Here is a 25,752-nt window from a genome sequence, read left to right as displayed (position 1 = left end):
TAATCGTAGATCGTATCAGCGGCTGTTGGAAGCCACGATTTATGCTATCATCGGAGAGAGAAGCTCAGATACGACTCAAGACAGACACATATCAGACTTTGGAAGCTTTTCTCCAGTCCGCTGAAGTCATATCGTCGTCTGATGTATGGCTCACAGATTTAACGGGCCATTCCTACAGATTTGGGGCTAACAACTCAATCGACACTGCGATCACAAATTTACTGGAGGTATTCCGTCATATTCAAACCTGTGCGAAGCGAATTACGGATCAGGACCCGACGAGAAACGATATGACACCAGAGAGAATCCAAAACCGATTTTGGCGAATGCTTACTTTGCACAAGTATCCCTCTCCACCAGCTATGCCAAAGGACTTCCGCCATCTGCCCTCAGATCACGCTTTGGATTCTACCTACCCCTACATATTCACTACCGTCGATGGGTACATGGGCAGAGCACCCAAGCATGCCATGGTTGACGACCTAGTGGTCATTTTTGACGGGGGCCACGTGCCATTTGTGCTAAGAAAGGCGCACGATAGTATTGGTGTACGTTGGAAGTTACTTGGGGAATGTCATGTGGAAGGCTGGATGTACGGCAGCTACTACGGTCATGAAGTGGTGGATGATGTCGGCCAATACCTTGCGGCAGCGGACGCAAAAACCGACACTGATTTCTCGTATAGGAAGAAAACATTGCTAAGCGGGTATTTTGTACTCTGCTGAGGCCAACTAAAATTGTGACCCAAGAAATAGTTCGAAATGAGATTTATCCACATATTCAACAGCACTTGGCTGTCAGTCACGAACGCATATATTGTCAAGTATGAGCAAGGTTGACAGTGATGTCACTCTCGAAGCGAGCCAATACATTCCCTTCGCACAGCGTCTATTGCAGCTTCCCTTCAATCTGTCCAATTAAATACCCTATCACATTGCGGCTTTTGCTTCCGCGGAACACCTTGTACGTCGGTAAGGATCACGGTCCGCGGCGAAGCCCTGCATTCCCCCACCATCCGTTCCGCATAGCCTCTTCCTTCACCCTCACATCAAACAACCCATTGACTGTACTCGTTGAACATGCAGTGCACGGCGTCGTGCATGTGCGTGTGGCTGGGTTGTTTGTCATCACGTTTGCTTTGTATGGCCTTTACCCCACACGGTTATAAGATAAAATGCCCACTCTCACTCACGTTTCGCAGTATCGACAGCAATCACGTCCCCGACATCGATACCAAATGATTCCGTCCAAACACGGCAACATAGTCGCTACCAGCTCGCCTACCGGCTCTGCGGTAGATGAGCGCTACGAAGCGTTCGATGGAGCACAAGATCGCGAGCGCTTATCGTGGAAGAAGCAGGCGATTGTCGATCTAAAGCCGTCACTACATCGCGATACGTATGAATACACTGCGCACATGTTATGAAAGACGAACTGACTGTGTACAGATACATAGGAGCGCTCTTGTTCAACATCTGCGCGTTTATCCTACCAGCTCTCTATAGCACCTTGTCGAAGCTATGGGTTGCGAACATCGATTCATCCATGGTAGTCACTACAGACACATATACGTACATCGGCGTGGTCGCAGAAGTCTTGAACGAAGGTCTACCGCGTGCTTCCTACCTCGTCATCGGCGACAAGTCCAGTCGTGGTTTCCGTGAGCGCTTGCAGCTCACTCACACTCTGATCCTCTTCCAATCGCTCCTCGGGCTTATCATGAGTATCGGATTCGTCGCAGGCGCTTCTACCTTTGCGCAAGGCTTTGTTCCAGTCGAGGTGAGAGATGTGAGCGTCACGTATATCCGCATCTCCGCGTTCTCTGCATTTAGTTCGGCAATAGAGTATGCGATTTCAACGTCAACTCGCGCGCTGGATAAGCCGGATGTCCCACTTATTATCAGTTCCGTCAAGTTCGCTGTCAACATCATTCTCGACTTGATCATCATCTCGAAGTTCCATGTCGGGAGCATCACGCCCACAGTGAACATGCAGGCTGGTATCTCACTGGCTTGCAATCTCACTTCCGCTTTTGCTGGACTGGCGTACTTTGTTTACACAACGAGTGTCAGCTCCAAGTCGCCGGTCCATAGCGACACATCCAGCCGCGGTACCGCCCCGTCCTTGCCCGCCCTTGTCACACTCGCCAGGCCGGGTGCGATCTTCTTTTCAGAATCAGCCATCCGAAACGCCCTATACCTGTGGTTAGTCCACGGTATCGTCGGGCTGGGTAGCGACTACGCAACTGCTTGGGGTGTCTTCTCAACCATCCGATGGGGCCTGATAATGGTACCCGTAATGGCACTGGAGGCGACCACACTGACCTTCGTGGGGCATTCATGGGGAGCATTGCGCGCGACCATCGTGGGTATCTCACGGGCTGTGAAGCTGCAAATTACACGTCGACAATTGGGGAGCGTTGTACGCTGGGCAGTTTACTCCGTCATGATTGTCTTAGTAGTGGAGATTCCACTCTGTCTCATCATGTCATTCGCCGGTGCTGAGCCTTTCGCACGATACCTCTCAGGCTCAGAGGAGGTCTCACGTATAACCGCACGTATGTGGCGCACCATCGATTGGTGTTACATCATGTACGGTGTGTCGACACAACTAGCTGCGATTCTGGTATCGACGCGCCCAACTTGGTATCTCTACCAGTCTCTCGCATCGAACATTCTTTACGTCTTACCATGGGCGATTGCGTGTCAAGTGGTTGACCTCAATGCTGGAGATGCTTGGACATACCACAGCTTGGTATTTGGTGGAAGCCTGGTTTTCTCATTCTTCACGATCATTGCGGTTGACGGAGTTTGGGGGTTCAGGCTCATGAAGGGAAAGATGGATGTAAACAGGGCGTAGTTACGGAGAGAACATGGGACATTGTAGTCGGATACAGGATAGAAATAGCTCATAAAAAAATGCGACTCTACATGTTTCCACATGCACCAATGTATCTCTCTTATCAAAGTAAGAACGCCATCAGCCCTTCCACACTGCGGGCGTCGGTTCTTTGTACAAGCTCAGATCGTTCGGCGTAGGAAACCAGATACTTGGATCATCTTCAGCGTATGCATTCGGGAACCTGACCATCGGCCCTGGACTTCCATTGCCGCCTTCCACGATCTCTACATGCGCACAGTTTACGAACCATTGACTCTGACCAAGAGTCATAGATGGCATGAAGTGCTCGATGCGCAATAGGTATTGGCCTGAGGGCGTCGCAGTGGGAATCGTAAAGTTAACGGACAGCGTGTCCATAGTCGACCACGTCGTCTTGTCCGCCGGCCCTGCGTATGCGATCTTGAAGAAATCTCCCTTCCCGTCGTATTCCATCAAACTCTTTGTTCCATCCGGCAGTTTAGAAAGAAACACTTGCCCAGGCCCTTCGTGGAAGATGTATCCTTGGACATCACCTTCGTAGTAGGGCCCAGACACCATGAGTCCAACATCGCTCCCAGCAACAATGGTCGCTGTCTGTATAGTATCGGCATTGTGGACGGGGAAGGAGCCGCGGCCGCATGTGACGTTTGCGTTTTCGGGCCCGTAGATGGGAAAGGTCTTGAGCCAGAGGTCATCGTAGGTACCCGCGTTGCCGGAGACGTCGCGGACGTATTGGAACTCTCGAGAGATGGTGTTGTTCACTATGAGGCGGTTGAATACATCTTACAAGTTCATTAGCAACTAGTCCGGAGGACAGAGATGAAAGTACAAACAATGGGCGCTAGCCTGCTGCGCAAGGGCCGTTGCTAACCATGGAAGGAGGACGGACTTCATGACTGCTGCTGCTTTCCGATTAATAACTTTGCTGAAACTTAGCCATCTCAGCCTGTCTTATACGACCTCTCGATCCGAGCCCGACCATCACCGATCCTCCTTCGACTAAGGCTCTGCTGGAAGCACAGTGCTCAAGACCAGAGTCCTCCTGACCATGCTAATACATGCGCAAATCCTTCTTGCTGATGGTGCAGCTGCCTGGTGCCAATGGTATCGGTTCGGTTGCTGCCGATAGTACGCGGTCCCGATGTGGTAGTTTTTAGATGAACTCCAGATTGCCGGATGGGCTATGTCGACCCAAGCCCAAGCGGGGTAGGCGGCATCTCTAGAGTACTCATATAGTGGATATGGGTAGTACAATTCGTACTGGACATCTTTCAGTCCGGGTAACAAGGTGCAGCGTGCCGGGTAGAATGAGATCGGACGTGCTGTTCTGGGTACCTGGGTTTAGGTGAAAGCGTTGGCGGCAGCCATGCCGTTGCGCGCAAAGCTTATTTGTACTGCGAGTGAGTTCCTTCGTAGCGGTACGATGACTTGATACTTTGCTTTGTAAATTTTGTCGAGGTTGTAGTCAGACGCTGCAGGCGGGGAAAGCAGTCTAGAAGGGACGCGTCGCGTACGCGTGAAGATGATGCTCAAGAACGTGTCGCATCCTTCCCCTCGCGTCAAGCATATGCATTAGTAGCCTTCGAAACACTGAACCTAACAACAGATTGGCGCTTGCATGTCAAAGGAATCGTCGTCACAACTCGAGAGCGATGAGCACCTGCAAGCGCAGGAACGATGACAACATCAAGATCAAACCTGGACCCCTGACTAAGCTTCGGAATGAGCCCCACACAGCATGACACGCGTTCCGCAGCGGCGACGATGAACGACAAACTCATCATATTCGCCATCACAAAAAGCATTGGCGCGCGTTCTTCTACGCGTATCTGCACTTACACAACGATCCAGATGTATCACCCTAACGACAATGGCGCAGCAATCCCCGCTCCTGCTGCTACCGGGTGAATTGAAGAACCAAATAATAGATTACATCCTCACCCGCGACCCCGGCACCGCACCACCACCACTACAGCTTTCTCCATTATCACTATCATCAACATGCCATCAACTGTATGAGGAATACCACACCCTCGCTTGGACCGCAACGATCTTCACCCTTCCATGGTCATCAGCAGACGACCTAATCCGAAGAACCAGTCTACTCCCCCCAACATCCATGTCCAGCATCACAAAACTGCAAATCAAACTCCCATCCGATCTCACCTCACTCTACACCCCAGACGTGAACCGCCGCCGCGTAAAACCCTTCAACTTCGCCCGCGCCGGCCTCACCGCCCTAGAAGAACTCTACATCCGGTACCGCCCGGAGCACACAGAAAAAGGCATCGGCGGACCCGGTCGCGAACTCATTGTGCAGATCCTCTGGCGCATCATGTGGGAAAGAGATATCAAGCGACTCAGGAAAATCTGCATTGTGCATGATGGCGCGCAGCCGTTCCTTTCGCTTTCCCTGCTGTATAACATGTTGCAGAACTTTACGCCGCTCCAAGTGTCGAAAAGGTGGAAGGTGCGATCGGATCTTGAGCATGGAAGGCTGAGGTTTGAGGAGTGGGGTGGTGGGGAGAAGGGGAGGGGGGTTGATGTTGTGGTTGGGTTTAGCTTTTGGGAAGCGGAGGCTTATGTGGAGGTTTGTGAGATGGTTCTTGAGGTATGTTTGATTAGTTACTTGCATCTGAGGGGATGGGGCGCTGTCGGGAGTAGCTTGCGGTTCTAGCCATTGTTCAGGGCAAGCAGATGCTGACTTCAGGCCAGGAGAATCATGCTCAGGTCATTCTGGCTCGGCGCGCAGAATGTTTGTACGTCACCCCGCTGCGAGATATGAGTGACGACGCTTTGAGGCGAGAGGTCGATAATCTCAACACCTTGTATCCTGTGCTAGGAGACGAAGAACACGTGCTTCAGCCACACGTGGAGCGTATACGTGCCACGTGTGCGGTAAGTAAGCGAGGATGAGAAGAGACGACGCAAAGGTCCTTTGACTCGCGCACGAAGGCCGTCGTGGCTAATGACTATACTGATTGGGGATATGATGTTCACAGAAGACGTCCCAGTCACCTGACTACGTTCCCGTAGCTCGATCAGAAGGAGCACTACTCCGCCATCTTCCGAGGAGAAAAGGCTTTACGCGCACGCCGACGGCTGGGTTGAACACTAGGGACCGCTATGCATTGCCGATTGCACCCAGACCCTCACACACCTTTCTTCGTTCCGAGATCGGCTGGCACATCCACGCGTCGCTTTCAGGCCATGGCGGAATTCGGTCTCGCCACCACTTCCAGAGCCGGGTGGTGATAACAACGTGGTCTCTTAACCGTCCCTCGGAACCTTCTCGACCGGCTGAATACCGTATTCGCTTTTCGACGCGAAGGAATGTGGAGTAGGTCCCAGAACCAAGCCGACGGCGTCAGCATGCCAGGTGGGATACGCGTCCATGGTGGACCGGGTGGCATCCTTTCACACCAACGTCGATTTTCAATAGTGGAAGTATGCCGGTCACCTTGTTCGAGCTAGTGCTGAGTGGAAAGACTGTACTCGGGGAGCGCTTGCGGCGGGAAGGAAGGGTCGGGACGACACGGGAAGGATTGAGATCTTCAAGACGGGTTGGTGTTGAGAAGACAAGTGGCACCTTGCGATGTGTGTCCTAGCAGGGAAAGACGGCCGGGAAGGAGCTGACCAACCTTCTTTTGCAATCCATCCTCACTACTCGGGTGAAGCTTTACCCTTGCCATGTTCGCAGAAGGAGTCTTTGGTAAGGTCAGCCTTACCGGTCAACGCGGTCATGTCATCCAGGCCCTTGTTCTGCTGCTGGGATTTATCGATATCTGCTATCAAAGCATCCTTCACGGGTCACTCGATCGAAGAGTACATTTCGCGTGCCATTTGATAGGCTCGGTACCTTTCCTGTTATCGTGGCTCGATCACGATGAAGCACGAGGCGTGCACGGGAAGAGCGTCCACACTGTCCAGTCTGGATATCCGTTTCCGTATTCCATGGCTCGGCCCGATTGCGCTTGGGGATAGACTGAACTCTTACCAGACTCATGTCTCACATGATACACCCACCCTCATCATACTCGCTGCAAGTGGGGTCCGTTCCATGGCGGTGGATTCTCGGCCTGGGCATATCATCCTAGTCTCCCATGTGGCTGGTCCACTGGCTCTGGATGGATGGATGCGAGGTTCTATTGGCTGACGAAATGGTGGAGACGATAACTTGGCTTTCGATAGAGTAACACGCTCAGAGCTGATATGGACAAAGAATGGCCATGCACTTCGACTGGAGGTTTCCCAGCTGCGAACTCAGTGTCCGTGTCGTAACCGAGAAGGCCTGCGAGACTAGGCAACGGCAGGAGTGCATTTGGGTATAGCATCAGCCAATAAAATAGACAAACAAGCATCGGAACAGTAAGAAACTGTAGACATTGTCGGGATAATCATGACCGGGGAAGCACGCCACAGGACGGATGTAGGTGGTGTTGGTCATCCGAGACCTGTAAATCGATAAAAAGCAAGGGTATTCCGCGTGTAATCTAACCTTCATGCGCTCCGGTAGTGCTTGCGCCGTAGATTCTGCGGTACATGGTCATCGGAGGAACGGGTGTGTGTCCCGGAAGGCCTCGAATACGACCAACCACTACCGGGCTGGTGGTTGCAGAACCCAGTACTCCGGTAGCATATGCTATACGCCAGGTTTTGGATCAGGAAGACACCATGGGAAACCTGAGTCCCATTTTGCCAAGCCTTCGAGTGATCATCGTTCCTGCATCCAGGCAACACGCCTGATCCCACACGATGATGACACGAACGATGAAGGATCACGGTACCTACGATTGGACTTGACGCTATCGATAAGCAGCAAGCTACCAGGTGGGCGCGGCGCCTTTTTCTTGAATCATTCAAGAGGCTGACTGTAGGTCAATTTGGTGGTGTGAGACTCGTAGAATTGACGTTCAAAGAAGACCTAGATACGATGCCGCAGGCCGCTACATTCGCGTCGGTACAGCCCGCTAGAGGTGGGCTTCGGTCGCAGGATCTGCCGAGCTAACCACATGCGCCCTCCATGGGTGAGCCGTGCATGCGTCTGACAAGCGCTGTGGCGCCATGGTCGCTGTTTTCTCGCAAAGGGCGTGCCGTCACGCGCGAGTGATGGGTCGGTCCGTCGATGTGTAGAGACCATGTTTCCGCAGCGGGCCGACACTGTTCTGAGATTAGGAAAGAAATCAGCTGTATGAGATGCGCATCCAATCCACCATCTCACAGCTCTTTATAGGTGTTACAATTTTTCGAGAATTACCAAACGACCCATTCGCTCCAAGAGCAAGCTTCGCAGTGTAGGTGTTCGAAGTAGCCGATAAGCCACTGCTGAAAGCGCGCGAAATCCTGAATCGCTGCTCCAGACCCGTCCCCTGCGTCGTCCAATGGATGCAGGGCCCACTCACTCATACAGTATCTTTCTGGATGCAACGCAGCATCATGTACCTTGTTCTCCCTAACGCTGGCCTTCTTCACACGTGCGAATCGAGCGCCAGGTCCAGGCACAATGCATGATAGCCATGAGGTGCGTATGCTTGAAGACGCATGCGCGCTGTGGTACCTTGCCTCGAGGGTTTTGACGGAACATCTGCCACCTATCGGTGAGTTATGCGAGTAAGCAACTGAAGGATGACAGTGGGGTGTTCTCGCCACAAATGCAGGGTGGCAAGAAGGCTGTGAACTCCGACGAAAACGAACACCATGACTACAACACTCGGTCGTTGTCATATGATCAACGGTCGTGTGACCTCGGCTGCAAGGTTGAAGATCATACTAGACATGCCTTGGTTCTGATAAGACCAGGGTGGCGGAGGCAGTATGATCTTCACGTGGGAACAGTGGGCAGTAGCGTTGTCATAGTAGGCTTGCTATAATGCACAAGTTTGCTTTGGCTCACTGAGGCGGTAGTGAGCGAAGGTGTAAGAACCAATACTATGCAAGGGATGACTTTAGCCGTTTGAGCCGCTCAAACGGCAGGAGTAGGCGACTACACGTCGGAGCGCGGCGGATTGGCTATCTTGCCTGGAGCAGTGCATATGCAGGAACCCCGAGGAGACTGCAGCAGCACGCCTTTTGACGGATGCGGAATTTTCGAACAGAGTTCCAATGTACCGTCTCTGCATCTCATAGCCGTATTATCAATAGAGATGTTGGTCAGACGTGGGATAGGCGGACTTTAGTATGGAAACCTTCTTCGTAGGCTTCGGGAGTCATCCAACGCTTGGAGTGCAAAGATCTTTGAGAGCCGCATAGCACAAAGAGAAAGATTTGGTTGGAAATGTCGATTCTTGTTAATGGGAGCGCCATGCATTTCGTAGTCTACATAACAGTTGCCAATTTACCTTAGATGCGCGTTGTCAAACGGGCTCAGCCAAGAACCGCCAGTACCGCTACGATGTCAAAGAAGCTTCCCAGATTGGCGGACGACTTATTGCAAAATTGAAGTCATGGATGGACGTTGCCGAAGTGGCAACGTTCAGGTCGGGGATAGTATGTTCGTAGAAAGTCCAGTCAGGATGATATGGACTTGATGTATCTCTGAACTGGTACTGGAATGGGGAAGCGATTCCGGTAGCGTGTGATACTGGCTCGTTTGGGGTTTGTTGGGACGCGCCTAAGAAATCAGACAAACACCAGGGTGTCTGCGCGATTGGAATGTCGGCTGTGACGTGTGGCGTAGCCCAAGTTTGTGGTAGAACATCGTTGACATTGAAGTCGAGCCCACATTCGATGGGCATCAATACTTCATCGGACCATAATCGTGGATACAAGCAGAGATCTGTCTCGTGCACGACGGATACGGGCTGATAAGGATGTATCGGGCTTGGTGTCTGCGGTGACATGGTGCCCAGGTTAAAATAGCTGTTCGCACCCACAGACTGAGTGAAGAAATCTGGATCCTGTTCGGAAGTATTTATATAAGCGTAACTGCCGTTGAGGGTTTGCGAATCTCTTGGTGAAAGCGGAGTGAGCATTGGATAGCCAGAGAGCCCTGGGTTTTGACAGCTGGCTTTCGCGGTGGCTTCGGTATCAATGTATGTTGCTGCGTATGAGCCTTGAGATTCTTGAGAATGCAAGCTCGTCGAGGGAATATATGAATTGAGGCGTGATATGACACTGGCCGAGAAATGCCTGTTTGGTGGTCTAGATGGTTTCTTTACGCTTGATTGGTGGTTGCTATCCGAAGTACGGCGAGTGGATCTTGGTTCGCATACAATACCCTTGGTGATGCACCGAGAGCATGAAGGTAGCTATGTAGTATTAGCGCAGGAACTTAGACTATATAAGATGTGCCTAGGTACATACAGCTTTGTTACACTTGGTTTTCGCCTTAGCGCATGTCACGCACGCTATCGCTCTTTTCGATGGCATTCTAGCATATGGGTTGTGTTGAACTGCTTGCGTAGTAAAGTGATCCGACAGGTCTCGTGGAGTATGGATGGTCGTCTCATCCATTGCGATCGGATGTTTGGCTTAACAAGTGATGTGAATCAATGCGTGTTGTGTCAAGCTGGCTGTAGAACCACCGTTTCTTGAGAGTCAACCGCAGTCAGGCAATGACCGTTGCATCAGATAATGTCGAGCTTCTCTGGACAAAAGCATGTGCTTGCACGGAGTGTTAGGGATTGAGCTGTGATATACTCGTCTATTCTGAGCAGACTTGAGCTTGACCAGAACTGACAGTTCCGTCCAACGGCTGATCATATACGGCATCAAGCTTGCATGATGCTAAGTTTAGGGCCGAGATACATGTCTTCCGTGTAGGGTCCTACATAGCAAGGTATTGTCCTAGCACCGATGAGGCGCCTTCGCAGGGCTGGAAGCCAAGTCAAGGCATCGTGTATGAGCTGACGAAATGCCGCTGCTGAGGATAGTTAGCATGGTACGCCACCACGCCCGTATGCTGAATGCACGTTCATGGTAGAAGGCGCCTGAGCGCGTGGATGCTGACAAGGGGTGTCCTGCGCGCTGACAGGACCCGCGCTGGTGGAATTCGGTATGTCCATGATGACAGGTCGCACACGAATCGTGGTGTGGCTGAAGCCTCACCAGTGCCATTGCTTGGCTGATTGCGTACCTCAGTTCGAGCGTCATGTAAGTGCGACTTGACGTCTTGAGGCTCCAAGTAGATTTGGTTTGCCGAGACGAGTTCTAGGTGTCAACAGAAGAAGTTTCTGTATACCATTGGATAATTTCGGTAGGGTATCAAGGATTTCGTCAATGACATGCTCATCCAGATGCCACGCGGTCTTGATGTGGTCTGCACCCAGAGGGTGGTTCCAGACCGGGGCCGGGTCACCGGTGATGAGGCGCTGTAGTGCCTGGCACAAGGCTATTGTTGTAGATTCATGCTGATGATGTGGACGGACTCTGGGGAGTGGCGTCTGGTGGTGAAGTTAGACAGTGGGACCCCTGTTCCGCAGCTGCCCAGGTGGAAGAGCGGGGCCATGGCGGGCTGACGATGCTTAGTGTCGAAAGCTTCCGCAAGCTACGCTCTTGGGTGGAAGTGCGATATCGGCGACGATGTATGTGTTATACGGGACGTGGGTGCTTCATCCCACAGATGATGGCGGTGGCCGAGAGGTTGGTGGGCATTGCGCCAGACGTCATTTCCGAGCGGCGCACGGTCCGCCGCCATCTATGGCCTTAATCTTGAAAGCCTCCCTCGCCAGGCAGGCAAGAACCATCGGGCAACAACTTATCCATACATTCTCTCAATTGTTAGACTCACGATCGTATCAGATTGATTTCTACATCGTTATGAGAGCTCGTAAAGGCTCATGAAGTCAATTCGCGTGGTGCCTGCTGGAGGTCACGAGCTCAAGCGCACGTCCGACTGCCCAGGTGACTTGTACTTAGGTATAGACCCTTCCTTGAAACAAAGCATTCCCAGAATCGCACATCGACCCCTTCGCATCCGCGGCTTTGGTGGCCAGTGCCTCTCCCTCGCCCCATCTTTAGCAAGGCATCGTCAGCGTTGCTATGCGTAAAGGGGCCATTGTGCGTAAGCAGAGCTTGTGTTTGAGATCTGCTTCGCTAGGGCCATCGACCTCAAATGGGGTCTTAATGAAACGACCTCAGGATGAAGCTTGGAATGCGTGCGTCGTGCTAAGGTCTTCTGTTTGGAAGCCTCAGCCAACCATCCAATCTTCGTGGGCCGTAGTTGCTATCACGTATCAATTGATAACCCCGAAAGGGAGCATCGAGGAGCCGAGAAGGGAACCTCATACATCATCAGGAAAGAACTGTACATGCGAAGTGTTATAAATAAAGGTCGAAACCGTGGTAGGCATGCATTTCTGCGTATCAGTGATCCGTGGGGAAAGAGACGCGGGAGCCATGAGCTAGTCCTTCTATGGCTTAGTGCGTTCGCCATATCTGCATCGCACTTGCCGCTTCATCGCGCACGTCATCCGGGATTCTCGATCTGAACCATTTTCGACAGTCGCATTGACTGCATCATTATCTATATCACCACACTCATTTTTGGATACCCTAGAGAAAGTTAGAAATATGGCGCAACGTGAAGACAGCGAACTGTACCCTGCGAAGTTTCTTGCGGAAAGCGCCCATCCGGAGAAGACACCAAATCCTCCCAATCTTCTCATTTTGAATCAACCGATAGCCCACTTCACTGCCTTTTCACGCCTTTGGAAGCACACGGGGTACCGGATATGTGCCGATGGAGGGGCGAATAGACTTTACGACATGCTGAAAGGTGACTTGATAGCGCAACGCGAACAATACGTGAGTAAGTATGTGATATATAGCGTCAACACAGGTCGCTGACAGGCGTAGCTACCCGATATGATCCATGGAGACTTGGACTCGTTACGCGATGATGTGCGTGACTACTACGAAGCACGAGGTGTTCCTGTGCTACGCGATGGTGACCAATACAGCACAGACTTTGGGAAATGCATGAAGAAAATCTCGTCGCGTCTTACTTCCTCAATGGTTCGGGATGTGATTGTTCTTGGTACCCTCGGTGGGAGGGTTGATCAGGGCCTTGGGCTCCTGAACGAGATATACAGGGAAGAAAATCGACATGCCGACCTTCGCCTATGGCTGTTCTCCGAGTGCAGCCTGAGCTTCATACTTCGGAGTAAAGAGACTCTGCTGAGAGGGCTACAGGAAGATGGTATCTTTACCGAGAACGTAGGGTTTCTTCCTATATACGGACCGGCGATCATCTCTACCGAAGGTCTGGAATGGGACGTCAAGGAGTGGCCTACGCAGATGAACGGCGGTCAGCTCAGTACGAGCAACCACGTCAAAGCCAACGATGTGAGGGTTGGAACGGACGTGCCGATATTGTTCACGATAGAAAGAGCGCCTTTGTGAGAGGTCAGGGAAGTGTCGTGCTAGATATGGACTTGACGTACTCGCGACTTATGGGAATTGACACGTAAAGGTATCCTCGTGCTACATGTTCCAGCACGCTGTTGTTGTGTAACGTCGATTGGTCTCGCCGATGCTGTCTGCATGGGAGACAGTGGATCAGGGCCATCATGAGGTAAGCGCGTGCGTCGTTGAGCCAATCGTGCTATCCACGGTTCGAGCAATCGGAAGAAGGTGCGGCCTGCGAGGCGACAACATCGCATACATCATGAAGACGGGAGACGACTCCGGCCACGGTGGTGAGCGTACCTGTCGAGTCGTGTTGTGCCAGTAACCGTTCGGCTGTGGTGAAAGCATGAGGAGAGTCCGAAGCGCGACGCAGCACAGGCGCAGGTGCAGGCAACCGCCCCTGCCCATCTTCGGAACCGCTCCTGTTGTTTGGTGAACCCTAATTGGGAAGCTGTGATTGGCCGCGTCGTGGGCAACTCGCCTTCACCATCAATGCTACTATCAGACCAGTTCTCCCGCTCAAACAATCACCGCGCTTGCCAGGCCAACATCGCTACTCACTGTCGCTACTACGCGCCTTTTGGAAGTTTATTCACTCGCATACGCAGCTCTTGTCTTCTGCGAGCCTCCCCGCTTTCTGTGTTGCTCACATACAGGTGCCATATCCACCCCGACCCTCCCACGTCCCACCGCGTCAAAGCTCTCCGACCAGCACCTTGCCTCGCGACGTCAGGCACAACACGTTCGCAGACCCTCGTCTCCAGCTCCTTCCCACGGTCACTTTTCAAACTCAAGATATATCTGAGCATTCTGTCGACAAAGCTACTACACGCAGCATCACAATTGGCGTGAGCTGCACGACATAGCGCGCGCTGTGGGGCAAAACGCCGGCGCGAACGCCAATCGGTCGCTAATCGCCATGGCGTCCATACGAAGAGTCGCCTCGTCCACGTCGTCCGAGTACTCGGAATCACCTCAAAAGCGAGATGAGCAGCTCAGGCGATCGTCGTCGTCGAGCTCAACTGTCGAGAGGGAAGCTGCGTCTCCCCGCGACACCAGCACAGAAGGAGCATCCGAGCCAGCAGGGGCAGCCGAAGAGCCGTTGATTGGCCAGCCGAGCGGCAGTCAGAGCCCAGCTTCTGACCATGGCTTCGACTTCGGCATCCCGCCAACGGCAGAGCGCGAATCCTCGCCGTTGCCCTTTGCGCCCATCGTCCCTTCGCCGCTCGCAAACTCAAGATCAGCGAGCGATGGAAGTTCAGACGGGCACGAGCCGCAGTCAAGCGATGATACCCAGTCGACGAAGCATCGGCCGCGCACCACGACAGGCCGTCTCCACTTGCGCATTCCGCCCCGGCCTCACTTGAGAACACCAAAAGCGAGGAGTACAACAGACTTGACAGGTCATGGAGCCCGCTCTCCGGGCACCCCGCTCACATTACAAGACTTGGGAACCGACTATACTCGCTACTTCAACCCTTTCTCAGATTCCGCGAGTAGCCATAGCCGCAGTCGGAGGACCTCCTTATCAGAACGGCAGTCTTATGCCAGACTGAACGCCCGCTCGCGCACAACCACTCCGCCGCCTGGCATACCACCAATCAACCCGTTCCTTACCCCCAATGCGTCTGTGACGGGCCTCAACGATAGCGTCATTGAGCTGTACGATGACAAGAAGAATGTGTCTTTCATCGACGACAGATTAACGGCACCGTACGAGGAAAAAGGAATACTGTCCTGGCCACTGGTTTGCGACTTAGAGGAAGCGGACGATGAAATGCACATGCCTCGCGACGACGATGACATCAAGTTCAAACCGAGGATACGCGATCACTTTACAAGAGACAGCATCGTTTCCACTGTTGGCCTAGCCTTCATGATATCAGGACTGTTATTCATTTTCATCGGCCTTCCAGTACTTTCTGCGGTAGGCGTCATCGACTACAACTCAGCCTACGGTATGCCATTGAGCATGTTTCCCAATCCCTGGAGGCCTCAGATCTGGGCTATAGTCAACAACAAACAGTATCCACTCCTGGAGAACATACGGACAGGCTTGATCGATCCCGACACACCTGACGCTGTCAAGACAAGGGCCGGAGAGTTTGGCGATGAGTATGTGCTCGTCTTCAGCGATGAGTTTAATGACAATGGCCGCACGTTCTATGAAGGAGACGACCCTTACTTCTTTGCACCCAACGTCTGGTATGGCGCGACTCAGGACGTTGAATGGTATGATCCAGATGCTGTCACTACCAAAGATGGCACGCTTCAGCTACGCCTGGAAGAATTCTTCAACCATGGTCTCAAGTTCCGATCCGGTATGCTGAACAGTTGGAACCAGCTGTGCTTCAAGGGCGGTATCTTCGAAGTTTCAGTGTCGCTACCAGGACCAGCCGGTGTACAGGGACTCTGGCCTGGCGCCTGGACAATGGGCAACCTCGGCCGCCCAGGCTATCTCAGTACAACCGACGGGCTGTGGCCCTACACCTACCAAGCTTGCGATGCTGGTATCACGCCTAATCAGTCTAGTCCTGACGGCTTATCTCACCTACCTGGACAACGACTCAACTCATGCACCTGCCCGGGTGAAGACCACCCATCGCCAGGTAGAGGAAGGGGAGCACCAGAAATTGACGTCATCGAGGTGGGTGCCACATCAGGATACCCAGGTCCAGCAGGTCTGCCAATAGCAACACAGAGCTTCCAGGTTGCCCCCTTCGACATCTGGTACCATCCGAATTACAACTTCACGGCGTTCCCAGACCTTCGTTACAGTGGGCTCAACACCTACGCCGGCGGTGCCTTCCAAGAGGCCATCTCTGCCAGCACAATACTCAACAGGGACTGGTTCGACAACAAGCAGTATCAGCGGTACTCTTTCGAATATGCTCCCGGAGAAGGCAAGGACGCATACATCTCCTGGAAGGTTGGTGACCAGACCATGTTCATCATGGACGGCCGTTCTGTAGGACCCAACGGCAACATCCAAGCTCGACAAATCGCAGAAGAACCCCTGTCACTCATTCTCAACCTTGGCATCAGTAACTCCTGGACCTGGATCGACTGGAAGAACCTGGTCTTTCCTGCCACCATGCGATTCGACTACGTGCGGTGGTATCAGAAGAAAGGCGAGGAGATGGTTACGTGCGATCCCCCGGGCTTCGAGACTACAGAATACATCAAGAAGCATCCGAAGGCTTACCAGAACCCTAACTATACAGTACATGTCCCTGCCTTGCTTATCGTACAAGCACCCAACTAACGCAAAGCAGTTATGGGATCAAACCGGTTATGACTGGCCGAAGCACAAGCTCAACAGCGATTGTTGACCCGAGACGCCCTCTCACGACAGCGAGTACGATCACGATCACGATTACGATTGACGAGTCACCACGAGCGCGAACGTCCCTAAAAGATCGCTTCGAGCCTCTTCCTCTACGTACATTGCAGCTATACGACCGACTACGATCGTTTACGGAACATGGCACTCGAGCTGTACACTACATTTCAGGAAACAAACATGTCGCTATTGTACAGATACACACATGAAGGGAAGCGTTTCGGTGAAGGCAACACAAACACACATAGGAAGGAAAGCATTTCGGGCAAGGGCATGAGAAGCGGAGGATGGGTCTTGGCCATGTTTAAGCTACATGTGTCGTCTCCTTGCATATGGGGAAGGTTATATCGATTTTCGAGCGGCATCATGGCATTTTTGCATTTGTTGGTGTATATGTATAAGTAGCATAGCGTAGCCATAACTTTGGACAAGAACTTGCATGGTTTCTTGGCTGTGTGAATTTGTCGTGTAGTGCGTTGGGCATGTGCCACTGACCAGCTAGAGGATATATGAAATGATACCTGTACACAAAAACTTGCTTAACTACCGCTACATGCAAGAGTGTTCTGCGAGAGGCTTCAATCTTGGTGTTGGAGAGGTGGTGCGTTCTGTTGTGTGATGCATTCGCTAAGTATATGTACAACTACAAAACACTCCACCTCACCACTAACCTACTCCTCCCCTTCCATACAACTAGCATCCTTACAATCCTTCACATCACAAACCTTATGAAAGTCCTTATGCGCCTTCGCGCCCTTCCCAATAAGTTTCTTAAACGACTTAAATTCGCAGCTCGCACCGGGCCCATCCTGGCAATCCGGAATGGGTCTCGGCGCCGAATTCGCAATGAACCTAACATACGTGCCCGGCTCATCCCCATGCACACCACCCCTCTCACAAATCATCTTCTCCATACCAACATGACCCAGGAAAGGGATGAGGTCGCTCATCTTCCACGCGCGTGTCCAGTTAATGTGGTCAGTAGGGAACTGTTCCGCGGCGTCTGAGGAACTGTTGAACAGACCAAGTGCGGTAGCGATAAAAGGCGGGACTTCTCTGTGTGTGAAACCAAGGAAGAAACGCTGTTTATCCGGCCAGCCGTCACCAGGCGTATCGTGCTTCTCGATATGCGCAAAGAGTTCAGACTGTGCTTGCAACCACGGGAAACCGAGATAAGGACTCAGCGGGTTCAGCGGACCGACCATGTACGCGTACTTGAGATCCCACGCGTATTCATACGCCATCCACTCCGAGTCTGTGAAGAGCGCGCAGATGGGGCTGCGCTCGCCCTTGATGGCGGATTCGTAGCCGCACAGCATCTGGAAGCCAACAACATCGCTAGGAGTCAGTTTGAAGGGTGTGTAAGGGGAGAGGCGGTGGGCGACGGATGCGCCGTAGAGGTCGATGACTTTCTTTTGTTGCTTGGAGCCGGGTTTCTTGGAGAAGTTCTTGCAGGATTTGTGGGGGATGAGGGATTCCATACTGCCGTTTGTGTTTTCGGTTATGCGGACGATGTCGATGTCGGAGGCTTGGGGGAAGGCTTTGACGAAGTTGGCGGCTGTGTCGTAGGTTCTGCTCTTTTTGTCCGCGAGGATGCGCGTTGTGTCGGGCACGAGGTGGTGGTAGCGTTGCAGGAGGTGCTTGCCTACTGCTTCCGCGTCGACAGCGCCGGAGGGTGTCAGTTCCTCTAATCTATCTTCCAAGATTGGGGACTGCCACTTTTCCATGAAGGATAGTGGGCCGGTCCATCCATTGCGGTGTGTCTCGAGCTTCCACAGGAAGGGTTTGATGTATTCTTCATATTCGTCGTCGTTGGAGTAGATGGCGCCGTGGCGGATGATGTACGATGCGGCCGTGACATTGCAGCCGACGGGAGGTTTGTGCTCAAGACCAAAGCCTGGATGGAGTTAGTATGTGCTATTCCCGCGACATGGGGAGGATGGTACGGACCGACTGCGTCAAAGTATGGCGAGATACCAGGGAGATGCAGCAGAGGATCGAACTGGTAATTCTGCGAGTGGTCCAGAGGCTGGAGTGGTGATTGAGCTTGACCCTGGCTTTGGAGGAATGTCGGCAAGGTCAGAGCCGAGGCTGAGCCTGCGAACGCGAGCGCGAGGGACAGCATATTAGACATTAGTCTTGCTATAGAAGCCTTTATAAGGTATTGTCGCGTCGGGAATATGAATCAGGTCGAGCGACCTGGGGGGGGATTTAATTGGGGCATGCGCGCGGTTTTGACTTTCTGTTTTCTCGTGACGTACATGTTTCTGCAAGGTACGCGCTTCACTAGCGCGAGCGCGCCGCCCTGGTAGCGCGTGCCTAGGCCTTGGACGTCGTCACTTGTTCACTGTTATCTCGCTATCTGGCTGCATGCACGCGGCAATCCGGCACACTGCCGAGTCAATGCATACAAGCGGGAATGAATGTGCAGATGGAATGCCAGGCCGCAAACCTCAATGGAGCAAGCACAGATCGGAGGTAACGACAGTTTCAATTTTGAAATACGAATGTTGATATGGGAAGCAATACACTGCCAGTAATACGCTCACGTCTGCTACCCAGAGCCATCGCGTTCCTTCCCCTTCATATGGCGTCCGTAAGACGGCGCATGTCATTTGATAACGCGTTGGTAGACGCAAATCCGTCGACGCTCATCCTCCGGCTCAAGCGTTGCTTGTCGCAAACGCCATGTCGCAATATCCACACGTCTGCGTAGCATACTCACCTGCCTCGGGGACGCTCTTGCGCAAAGTAGGATGTTTCTCACTAGCGAACGCTTTCTCTTCGCTTGGAGCACGGAGACTCGATACCGGAACGGTTGCTTATCCTTAGGTGATACATACCGCGAATGGCATGCTCTGCAGGAATGGCAATGGTAAGCATAGGGAGCTTTTGCGGCGTTCATAGTGGATGCTAGCTGCAGCATCGTAGACAGGAATCATGTCCTAAACAATCAGTCGCCCACACAGGGCCTTGCGGTTAGCCTCGTGATGGTGAAAAGCGCTTCGAAAGTAACGCCAAAGATCAATGTCGACTGCAAGCATTGGAAAGCTTACGAGAAGCCTGGACTCGCACTTCGTCTCAACGCTTCGATGCGAACACCGGAAGCGGCCTCGGCGTTGAAGCAGACGTTGCACCAGCCCCAGGGCGACTCTGCCGAAGAGAGGATTGGGAGTCATACCAATTGACATCTGACAGCTGTAGCTTCCTTGCACGCTGGTTGCTGCGATTTGCACCAGCTTTGTCGAGGCGCGGCTGCGCGTACGGGTTCGGAGTCTTGTCCAGACCTTGAGGGGAGTCAATACGTGTTCTGTTGGTATTAGGTTGAAGGGTGTAATGAAAAGGCGCATCACCAGTCGTGTCGTCAGCATCGTCGCGAGCTTCGTTGTAGTTCAGGACGAGGCTCTTGATTCGCTGTCGTTCTTCTGTGTCTGCTTGCTGTTTGTTACGCATGGCGACAGCAAAGGTCGAATCTGAAGGGAGGTCAATAGATCGGGTCTGCGTTCTGTTGCCACGCTTGCTGAGCAGGGAGAATTTCATCGTCTGCGAAGGAACTGGAGCCTCCGGAATGGGCACTTCGTTTCCGACGTCTTCAGCATTGACTGGAACCTCTCGAGCACGGCGCATGGGTAGCGGTACGTCGAACACAGGCTTTCGGTCATGCTTACGCGATTCTGCACTCTCCGACATGAGCTTAGCAAGTTCGCGATCGAACTCAGCATCGGCTTCTGGGTCGCGTTCGTCTTCTTGCCGTGTTACCACAATCTGTTCTTCCTCTTCATCCGACGATGTCTGCTTCACAGGCTCATCATCCTCGGAGTCATCGTCTTCTTCGCCAGATGACTTGTCTCCTTCTCCATCAGGTAGGACGACGTCCTCGTCTTCGGGGCCATCCATCTCGTCGTCTGATGCAGAGAGGTCGTCTTCGTCAGGCTCAACAGGCTTGTCGGCTGACGATGTTTGGTAGTTCTGTTTGACAGCTTCGGCAAAGGCACGTGAAGCTTCCTCTGGGTTGGTGATGATCTTCCACTGCGGTCTGACGAGATTGAATGCGTCTTGCACGATGAACTCCACGTCCATCGGCAGTGCCTCCTTGATGCAGACATAGTACTGCAGATACGTGAGGAAGAAGTCAAGCTTCTTCTTCGCTGCACCTTTGTCGTAGTACATGCCGCAGGTTTCGAGAAGGTTGCAGACGAGACGAATGCGGAAGTAGTCGTCCGGTTGATCCAGCGGATTGTATCCCCCAGGTCGTGCATAGCCACCCTCCCACCCGTAGTTCAGGAGCTTGTATAGAGTGTCGAAAACAAGAGGCGAGTCAACCAATCGGTAGATGTAAAGTTCACCGAGATACTTGACTTCAGAGATCCGGCGTTGGTTGAACTTGAAGTCGTTCAACTCTAGCCCGAATGTGATGGACTCGAGAAGGTCGTCAATGACGGAGATGGCGAAGTCTTGGTGAAATCGGTGGATTGTTCCGAGCATGACGGCCAGCAAGTGGATGTTGCTGTACTTGATCTTGCCCGGCTTTGCAAAGACCTTGTGGAGAAGATTGACCACTTCCTCTTCCTCCCAATGCATTTTGCGTACCTGCTTGATGGTTTTGTCCAGCGTGCGACGAGTCAGGTCCTGGTACATGATCTTGCGTAGGAAGAGCTCAATCGGCGTCCGCTCTTTCTGTTCAATTGCAGCGCGTTCTGGTGGGTTCACATAGTAGACAGCGTTCTCGATCAACATGCGCTCTTGTTGGCCAATGACCTGAGCGCCCTTCTTTCGCTGGAGAGTTTCGAGGAAGGAATGCATACGAGGAGACGTCTCGGGATTGCGAAGCAGATAGCGTCCGCAGTTTTCCAAGAGGTTGCAGATGATCTCAATGTTCATCCGTGAGAAGTCGTCTAGACTGACTTTGAGACAGTGGAAGATGACGTGCTCAGGGACGACACCGAACTTGGTCAACTCTGCAAGGTAGCGTACATTCTGCGTTCGCACCTGTCCGAGGAAGTCTTTGGACTTTCGACGCTGCAAGCTTCTGAACTCTTCATCGAGGTAGGATACCAGTCCCTGGGCCACATCCGGCATGTACTTGCCGAGGGTTGCGATGAGTCTAGAGTACAGGGGGAGCAGATCGGATCGGCCCTTGGGAATCTCCTGCACAGCCTTAATCAGACGGTTGCGCGAGGCCTTGGAGTTCAGGAAGCAAAAGTCCATGGCAGTCTGATCGACGGCGTCCTTGGTTGCAAGTTCCGGCAGGCGCGCCAAAAGGGCGTCGACCTGTGCTCCAACGGACTTGTTCGCGATGGCAGTGGATTGGTCGTCTCCATCAGTCGGTTTTGCGTCATTGGCAGTCTCCGCTGTCTCCTTTTCGATGGGTTCGGCCCTCGCCTCGATTTTCTTCCCCACCTGGTCATCACCATCTGCCTTCTTCTTCTTGACTTCCTCTAGCAGAATACCCGGGACGCGGTCCTTCAGGTCGATCAGGTTCTCGTAGAAACGGCGCTCATCCTCGTCTTCCCAGATGCCAGCGCCGTCGCTTTGGCCGCGCAGATATTCGCCCGCCTTGATCAGGCCAATAGCACCATCACCGGTGTTTGCGGAGTTGTCCTTCTCTTTCAAGTCTGGCATTTCCACACCCAACGCGTCGGCCAGCACCTGTGCATTTGTCACCAAGCGCTCTTGGGACTTCATCTGCTTCTCGTAGTTGTTCTGACGGTCCTCGAAGACCTCGCCCGACTTGACGTATGCTTCGGCATTCTTCCGACCCTGACTGAGAATGTGTTTCTGATCGCGGAGGAGGTGCGTCTTGACGTCTTCGAAGTAGCGGGTGAGGATGTTCCTGAACCGCTGTTGCAAGTCGGGAGAGATGATGGGCGGGTCGTGGTCCTCGTCTTCGGCGCCGGAAGTGTCTCCATTCTTCTCTGCTGTTGTAGTGCCGTCCTCATTGACTGTTTTACGACCCTCTGCCGAAGAAGGCTTGGACCCCAGGATATCCCAGGCGAAGGCTTTGACGAAGATGACGACGAGGGGCAAGTTGACGTGTTCGCGGTCGTGGCCCAGCATGTCCTTCAGCACCTCGAGAGGAAAGGGCTCGGCGTCGGCGCTCTCCGCGCGGGACTTTGCCTTTGCGGCGCCCTCGACGAGCTTGCCATTGTCCTTGGTCTTGCTCGCCTCTTCAGGTCGAGCTACGTCATCCAGACTGCGCAGAACACCCACAAGCCAAAGTTCGGTAGCGACTCGTAGGAGGACGCGCTGACGTGCCAGACGCTCCTTCTCTTCGCGCTCGCGCACTTCGGGGGCTAACGTCTTGAGGTGTGACTTGTCCGGCGTCGCTAAGCCCCTCCCAATATACCAGGCAATGTATCCCGTGAACTCGGTCGGGCCGAAGCGTTGATGGAGAGCGCTGACAATTTCCACGCCGGCAGCAATCTCGCCGGGCGTCTTGAGCCGGCACAGGCCCTCGTAGCAGGCTGAGATAATCTCGGAAAGGTATTTGTGGAGAGATAGGGCGCGGATTTCCTGGAGGAACTGCGCTTGGGCGGCGGCGTTTACGGCGGTTCGCAGGCGCTTGATAAAGGCCGTGTTCTTTTTCATAGACGAGTCGAGGGAGCCTTGCACGGCGAAGACGTCTGGACATATCGTCAGCACGCAGGCTGCAGGTGCAACTATTCTAAGACCAAGTACCTTGTTCGCCATCCCAGGCGCGGATATTCAGTTCGCGCAATTCGCCTGTACATTATTAGTACGACTCTGTCAACTACATGGCGAGCACGTACGCTTCCGAGGCCTGTCCATGGTGGAGGAGGCGATTGCCGCAGTGGTGGAGGGGCGGCGGTAGATAGCACGGATCGGTTATACGCGCACATGGAAGGTGGGAAATATATCAGGCGCAGGCGCGGCTTGCATTGGTTCGGGCTCGGTGACAAGCTCGGGTGAGAGCGAGGCTGTTTGCGACTGTAGCAATGTCGCGATCGCGGGGCCTTGGGTCGACGTTGCGGGTGAATTTGTGAGCGGTACCTGCAGCGAGTTCGCTCACGTATCCAGGTATCCGTGCGTCACCAAATGTCCCGCGGTTCACATGAGAGAGCCATGACTAAGCAGTCCTGGGTACTCAATCCAGGGTGCTGAGAATGGACACCACTACCTAATTCATACGCGAGCGATGACTGGAATGAATATCCAATACTACATCAAACTGGAACAGTCACAATACATCTTTTCAAAATGCGCTTGAAACAGCTCGACGATGGGGATCAGTCATCACTCAGCGTTCAAGCGAGCAGACTTCCTAATGTAGTCAGGTCCAACACTAAGTACGGCAGGAATGACTCTCATGCACATTATCGATTCCCATATCACATTCAATGTCACACACACTTAGGTATTAGGCGAAGACGTCCCATTCTGAGCTTTACCCGACGTTCGGCCCTGTGGCGCATTTGCAGTGCGGGACTGGAAGCTGGGAGCGAAAACGGTTACCTAGCCTCAAACTCTAACAATTCACCCCTGAGGGCCGCCACATGGCGCATTCTTCCACCCTTGACTGGCTGTGATATAGACTAGAGAGTCGAATATTGTAGAGTTCAGAGTGTAGCTCAGGGGTCCATGACCAAATTCGTAGAGACCATATGCCGCGGCGCTATTGCGGTTGACGGCAAGCGCACTCATCTCAACAGCAGCGATTCATGAGTGACACGGACGTGTAAGATGTATACTATACGAGGGCGAGATCCTGGCCATTCCAGAAGGAAGGCCGAACACGCTGCACGTTGGAGTCGGTGTAAACAGTCAACAATGCTGTGCATGCAGGTTGAGCGCACTGGCGATCTGCCACCGTTGGGCCGGCAGCAAACAAGATTGATGAGCGTCGTAGCGAGTGCGATCAGCGCCTTGTCATCGCTCGGGGCAGGAAAAGCAGGATCCGAAACTACGGGTCGCCGGTGCGCGCGACTTTATCGATTGCGAGCCGCCCTCAGCCTCTGCCAATGTGGGTAGGCGAGATCTATTCGGGAATCAGGGCAAAGACAGGTCCCCGTGCTGCAACGTCGATGTTGCTATATGCGTTATGACGAGCGGGCGGTCCACCACGCTGTGGAACATGGAAAAATTCATCATTACCGGTACGAGCGGAAGCGGCACAGGTTTCCTCTGTCAGTCTCCATGCATGTTGGGGCCGCCGTCGCCGTTTCGTGCTTTTTGCAGCGGGTCGGCCTGGCATATCCACAGCCCTCGTATTTTTCATCAGGTATTTCCCTAGCGCTCGCGACTCAACGAGATGCGGGAGGAGAGGGTGCAGCGACTCGGCGTAGCGTCGGATAGGGCATGGGAATAGGGATACGGCGACATGGCTTTCTTTTACGACAGCTACCAGCCATAGCACAGTGTGACAGACAGCCTCTACCGCGAGGCTCTGGGGCCGCCGCTGGGGATTACGAGACGGCATGAGGCGCGTGGTGCCATAATTGGTCGGAGATGGCTTTAGAACAGCGAGCGATGCCGACCCCTGAACGCCCGGAATCCACGCGAAGCTGGAGGATCTCTTGGCAATAGAAGGCGACCAGCAGCGGTGCATTGCAGGCGAATTTCCAAGAGCGACGATGCCACCTCATGCGACGATGGACACGACCGGCGGAATGAGGTAGAAGCTACCATGACTACAAAATTACTACACCACTGCATGCCCAGCGTGTAGACCACGGCTCTCGAGGGCCCCAAACACACGGCCCCAAACAGGTAGGATGTGCCTCTGTGTGTGATGAGGATGCGAAACAGAGAGGAACACTTTGCCTGCAAGCTTCAGACAGCTAACGGTAGACGGCGCATGGGGGCGCCCAAAATAACTGCGAGGCTGCAGGCATAGGGCCGCCGGCGCGTGGTTTGGCACGGGTCGGGGCCACTGAGACCAGGCGTAGGCCTGCACGCAACTCGTTTTCGAGCTCCAAGCGCGGGCAGCTTGCCAAATCTAGTTGGAGTGCCCCTGTGACGATCGTGCATCTCGACTGCTGCCCAGAGGATCCAGCACTCTTCGGGTGAAGGCTATGTGGACCGAGCGCGCCCGCTTTTCGTGCTTGTAAACCAGCTCGATCCCCTCGTAGAGACTTCCTTCCTCCTCAAGGCGCTCCTCCCATACGACTCCGGACTGCCCTTGCGAGCGGTATCTTGTTAATGACCTTGGTCTAAGCCCTTCT

General features: G+C 53.3%; 7 protein-coding genes across 7 annotated transcripts; 4 read left to right on the top strand and 3 right to left on the bottom strand.

The window, feature by feature from the left end:
* Positions 1 to 1,237: 1,237 nt before the first annotated feature.
* J4E78_009449 (uncharacterized protein) lies at positions 1,238 to 2,859 on the top strand (the record flags this gene model as incomplete). Its single annotated transcript, XM_049370039.1, has 2 exons — positions 1,238 to 1,398; positions 1,449 to 2,859. 2 exons carry the CDS (start codon positions 1,238 to 1,240, stop codon positions 2,857 to 2,859), a joined length of 1,572 nt encoding a protein of 523 aa, XP_049218348.1.
* A 120-nt stretch (positions 2,860 to 2,979) lies between these two features.
* Positions 2,980 to 3,774, bottom strand: J4E78_009448 (uncharacterized protein; the record flags this gene model as incomplete). The annotated part of the gene is made up of 2 exons (XM_049370038.1): positions 2,980 to 3,662; positions 3,714 to 3,774. 2 exons carry the CDS (start codon positions 3,772 to 3,774, stop codon positions 2,980 to 2,982), a joined length of 744 nt encoding a protein of 247 aa, XP_049218347.1.
* A 1,225-nt stretch (positions 3,775 to 4,999) lies between these two features.
* Positions 5,000 to 5,557, top strand: J4E78_009447 (uncharacterized protein; the record flags this gene model as incomplete). Its single annotated transcript, XM_049370037.1, has 1 exon — positions 5,000 to 5,557. One exon carries the CDS (start codon positions 5,000 to 5,002, stop codon positions 5,555 to 5,557), a length of 558 nt encoding a protein of 185 aa, XP_049218346.1.
* Positions 5,558 to 12,390: 6,833 nt separating this feature from the next.
* J4E78_009446 (uncharacterized protein) lies at positions 12,391 to 13,221 on the top strand (the record flags this gene model as incomplete). Its single annotated transcript, XM_049370036.1, has 2 exons — positions 12,391 to 12,624; positions 12,676 to 13,221. 2 exons carry the CDS (start codon positions 12,391 to 12,393, stop codon positions 13,219 to 13,221), a joined length of 780 nt encoding a protein of 259 aa, XP_049218345.1.
* Positions 13,222 to 14,146: 925 nt separating this feature from the next.
* J4E78_009445 (uncharacterized protein) lies at positions 14,147 to 16,492 on the top strand (the record flags this gene model as incomplete). The annotated part of the gene is made up of 1 exon (XM_049370035.1): positions 14,147 to 16,492. The coding sequence occupies one exon, from the start codon at positions 14,147 to 14,149 to the stop codon at positions 16,490 to 16,492; it is 2,346 nt and encodes a 781-aa protein (XP_049218344.1).
* A 749-nt stretch (positions 16,493 to 17,241) lies between these two features.
* On the bottom strand, positions 17,242 to 18,695 carry J4E78_009444 (uncharacterized protein; the record flags this gene model as incomplete). Its single annotated transcript, XM_049370034.1, has 2 exons — positions 17,242 to 18,467; positions 18,521 to 18,695. The coding sequence occupies 2 exons, from the start codon at positions 18,693 to 18,695 to the stop codon at positions 17,242 to 17,244; spliced, it is 1,401 nt and encodes a 466-aa protein (XP_049218343.1).
* Positions 18,696 to 19,651: 956 nt separating this feature from the next.
* On the bottom strand, positions 19,652 to 23,359 carry J4E78_009443 (uncharacterized protein; the record flags this gene model as incomplete). The annotated part of the gene is made up of 3 exons (XM_049370033.1): positions 19,652 to 23,193; positions 23,249 to 23,293; positions 23,341 to 23,359. The coding sequence occupies 3 exons, from the start codon at positions 23,357 to 23,359 to the stop codon at positions 19,652 to 19,654; spliced, it is 3,606 nt and encodes a 1,201-aa protein (XP_049218342.1).
* Between the last annotated feature and the right edge of the window lie 2,393 nt (positions 23,360 to 25,752).

The sequence above is a fragment of the Alternaria triticimaculans genome (assembly GCF_023758025.1).
Source record: "Alternaria triticimaculans strain BMP 0046 chromosome Unknown scaffold_20, whole genome shotgun sequence".
In the NCBI taxonomy this organism is placed as follows: Eukaryota; Fungi; Ascomycota; class Dothideomycetes; order Pleosporales; family Pleosporaceae; genus Alternaria; species Alternaria triticimaculans.
This window is presented reverse-complemented; position numbering and strand designations above follow the sequence as displayed.